This window comes from Gavialis gangeticus, unplaced genomic scaffold, assembly GCF_001723915.1.
Source record: "Gavialis gangeticus isolate Ggan-Ray unplaced genomic scaffold, GavGan_comp1, whole genome shotgun sequence".
In the NCBI taxonomy this organism is placed as follows: domain Eukaryota; kingdom Metazoa; phylum Chordata; order Crocodylia; family Gavialidae; genus Gavialis; species Gavialis gangeticus.
This window is the reverse complement of record NW_017729020.1, coordinates 5300957-5304869: the sequence shown is the minus strand read 5'-3', so window position 1 is coordinate 5304869 and position 3913 is coordinate 5300957. Positions and strand designations below refer to the sequence as shown.

General features: G+C 49.4%; 1 protein-coding gene across 1 annotated transcript in view; it reads right to left on the bottom strand.

Moving 5' to 3' along the window:
* Nucleotides 1-3913, bottom strand: part of PROM2 (prominin 2) — a 32535-nt gene that overhangs the window by 7105 nt on the left and 21517 nt on the right. The window contains exon 13 of the mRNA XM_019514384.1: nucleotides 558-649. Within this exon, the coding sequence (XP_019369929.1) occupies nucleotides 558-649 (92 nt within the window). The remainder of the gene's footprint in view (nucleotides 1-557; nucleotides 650-3913) is intronic.

Below are 3913 nucleotides of genomic sequence, written 5' to 3'. Positions count from 1 at the left end.
TTGGCTAACATTGTATCGTTTGTAACCTAGTCGCATTCCCCTCCTCTCCCCCATCCCTCTATTGTTAGTCCCTCGCTCGGGCGCTTTGTATTTCCATATCAGCTTTGTCATCTTTTTTCTGGATTCCCAATCCAAAACATCTACTAATTGAAGTCCCGGGCTTAAGCGTCTGGGAAGGAGGATGCTTGCCTGTAGTATCAGGGGGCATCTGAACTCCAAGATCTCCAGGCTTGGGCCTGCACGTAGGATGCCTGCCAATGGATTTGGAGTATCTGAAGTCCTAGGGTGATAGGTCTGAGATGGAGGATGCTCACTGGTTGCAGGGCCAAACATGGTGTTTAGAATGATCTAGTTCTGCTCAATTAATATGATTTGGAACTGATTTGGCTAATTTGATCTGGAACGTGAACTACATTAATTAAAAAAAAAAACACGAAAAAATAAAGATCCTGTGCCGTGGTTGGCTTTCCACAGGACCTTGACCAGGCTGCTGCTTCTCCTCTCTCATCCCACTCAGTAATAAGCTATCCCGGGCAGCACCACAGTATGATACTCACTGGTAAGCAAAGGTCAAGTTTAGTCTCCTGTTCAAGCCCAGCTGCTGGGTGATGTTCATGGATGGAGGCAGGTTCCCAGGTGTGTCCATAAACTGTTCAGCAAGAAAAAACTCTCAAAAACTACCTTGAGACAATGAGACACACTCCTCACATTCATAGATGGAGAGAGCAGGGGGGGATCAAGCAAGAGGGGGCCCAGCTATGTTGGTGTCACTAGTATTCAGGGAAGGAAAAAGAAAGGGAGAAAAAGGAGTGAGGCTCTGTGCTAGGGAACTGGCTGGTGCAGAGGCTAAAATCAGCTTCAGCATCAGACGAAATGTCACCAGAGGGCTCTGGGAAGCTGAAGGTGTTCCCACCCTGCATACAAGGAACGGACCAGGAGTCTCATGGGTACATGGTACAGCCAAGCACTGCAACATGGGCACGCTACAGCCATAAGGCTACTTTCTAAGACAGACAGTAACACCACACCCTAGGAGTGCCACAACCATACCACTACACCCACCCAGGTACACTGTGGTGCTACATGCTGGAGTATTGTCCCCAATTCTACCTTAACGCTAGCCTCTCGCCTGAGAGCTGACAGTCCCTTCAGCGCAGGGGACAGCAACGTTTTGGGGTGGAGTGCCAAAAACACCTGCAATCTTGACTTGAAAGATATAGACATGCCAGGGGTGGATGGTGGGAGAGCCATAAGGGGCCCAATCCTTGTCATGGCAGCATAGCCCCGGTCCCTTCCCTGCCATCTGCCCCAAGGCACGCACGCCAAGCAAAAAGCCTTCGCGTGCCATGCTCTGGCACCCATGCCGGCAATTGCCTCCCCCTGCTTTAGGGTTCTCTGAATGCATGATGCTATCTTATGTGACTGGTGCACTTCAGCGATACAGTACCAGAGATACAGGTACTGGAGAACTCTGCCTGTCATTGATTTCCCAGCTTTCTGGCTGTTCCAAAAGTTTTTTAAAAAATCAGCCAACCATAACGTAAAAAAATAATTGTTTCCTCTTGAGCAAAATGTTACAATCCCTTTTGGAGAGTCTGAAAACTATTTTTTTTTTTTTTGGTAAATAAAACTTCAGTAGCTTCTAAAATGAAATGTCCTTTCACATTTTGCCATGGTTCATTTCAGGGCTTTCTTTTCCCTGCCTCTGCAAAATGCAACAATGTAGCAAAATCAATGCACATTTGTGATGCTCTTTGGTCAATCATATTCTATGTTATCCAGCCAAAAATGTTTCATCTAAGAATTAGTTTCAGGAGGGGGCTGGACTAGGTGCGTCCTCCGTCGGTCCCTCCCAGCCCCACCACTGTATGATTTTATGGACACATTTGCCCAGCTCTAACGCACTTCAGGCTCATTGCTGCCCTGGCATCTCTCCATCTGCAATTCCCCACCATGGCATGAGGCCCAGTTCCCTCTACTCTCTGCATCAGAGTAAAAGGCTCAGTCTTTGGGCATGAAAAGGAGCATTGCTAACTATTTTGCAGTCCCAGTCTTCGATCTCACTTTCCCCCCTAGGCCAGACAAAGCTATTAGTGCCTCTCTCCATTTGCGAACTTCAGCTGGCTGAAGCAAAGGCACAGGGAGGGTGGGGGGAGAGTTGTGGTGACAACTGCCTTCCAAATTGAGATCAAGTGTTAATTGTCATTTGATGAGGTTTAATTAATTCACTGGCATGGCCTGCATGCCCAGGGGTGAAGGAATTCAAGGGGCTGACTCCAGCACAATTGTATTGTTCCATGCTGTGCAACAAGCATGTTATTAAATTACACAGAGGAAAGGGCAGAATTGGGTTTGGTGACAGGTTTAATCATTGCACTGCAGGGCCACTGGGGACCTGGAGCCATATTTATCCCTGGTGTAACTCCATGGAAGCTATGGGTAAATGACTGGTGAAAGGGGAGGGGAGGCAAGGCAGAGAGAAAGGCGGGGATCTGTTCCCCTCTGGCTCATTGTACACACAATCCATGAGCTGGGTTAAAGGTGAGCAGGTGTCTTTTCCAGTGTGTCACATCACACAAGACATTCGCTCAGCCATTTACAAGATAGTATTCATGTGCACCATGCCAGTGCTGACTAGACCCAGCCAGGGCTCACCACAGTAATGATGATCAGGCTGTTAGAGAACCAGAGTACTGATGATAAAACAAGAGACTTTCTAGGGTAGTTGCTGGTTGCATGCAGGTTGCAATATGTTGAGCACATTGGTCATGTCTTGAGTCTCAGATTTTCACGTATGCACAGGCTTGAAGTCCAGTGGAGGGCAACAAAAATGGTTCAGGGGCTGAAGAACATAACTTTTGAGGAGAGGCTGAGGGAACTGGGCTTATTTAGTTTGAAGATGAGAAGGCTGAGAGGGGATTTAATAGCAGCCTTCAATTCCCTGAAGGGTGGGTCAAAAGAGGACAGAGCTGGACTGTGCTCGGTGGTGGCAGATGACAGAACAAGGAGCAGTGGTCTTAAGTTGCAGCAAGGGAGGTTTAAGTTGGATATTAGGAAAGACTTTCTCACTAGGAGGGAGGTGAAGCGCTGGAACATGTCACCTGGAGAGGTGGTGGCATCTCCATCCTTGGAGGTTTTTAAGGCCTAACTCAACAAAGCTTGAGCTGGGATGATCTAGTTGCTTTGAGCAGGGGGCTGGACTAGATGACCTCCTGAGGTCCAGCGTTTCCTCTAAGGTTTAGTGATCCGTGAGCAATCCTGGCTGGGAGTGCACGGGTATCTCAGTGTGCCTGCCCCTCCCCTCCACACTCCTGCGGCGGCCTGTGGCCATGTTGGGGTGGGTGGTGAGCAGCGGGATGCGAAGCTGGTGGCAGTGGAGGGAGCGTTGGCACCCCCTCGCTATGGCACTGGGTGCCACCCCACCCCCAGGCTGGCACCCAGGGGCCATGGCCCCCTACTGCCCCCGCCCCCCTCTGCCGGTACACCACTGTGTGCACAGCATTAAAAAGTTATTGCGCAGCTGGATTTTCTCTTGTGCGCAGCCATGCACGTGTGCAGCTTAGAGGGAGCGCTGCTGAGGCCCCTTCCAGCCCTCATGTTTTATGATTCTATGAATCTCTCATTTGACCCAACTCTCACATTCATCTCTAACCTCACAACTCCTCTACCTACCAGGAAACTGTATCAGAGCCTGATCAGCCAGACATCTATGTCCCTCTGATGAAGGGAGAATGAAGGGTCCGTATGGCAAGGGGGAATGAAGGCAAAGGTGCTATGAATGCATTCAAGAGATCAAGCAAATGATGGCAGCACTGTCCACTGCAAAGTGTGAGAGAGAGAGCTGACTGCATGTGTGGCGGGGTTGGCAGGTATGCACCCTGTAGGTGTTGTATGGTGACATAGGTGTGAGACA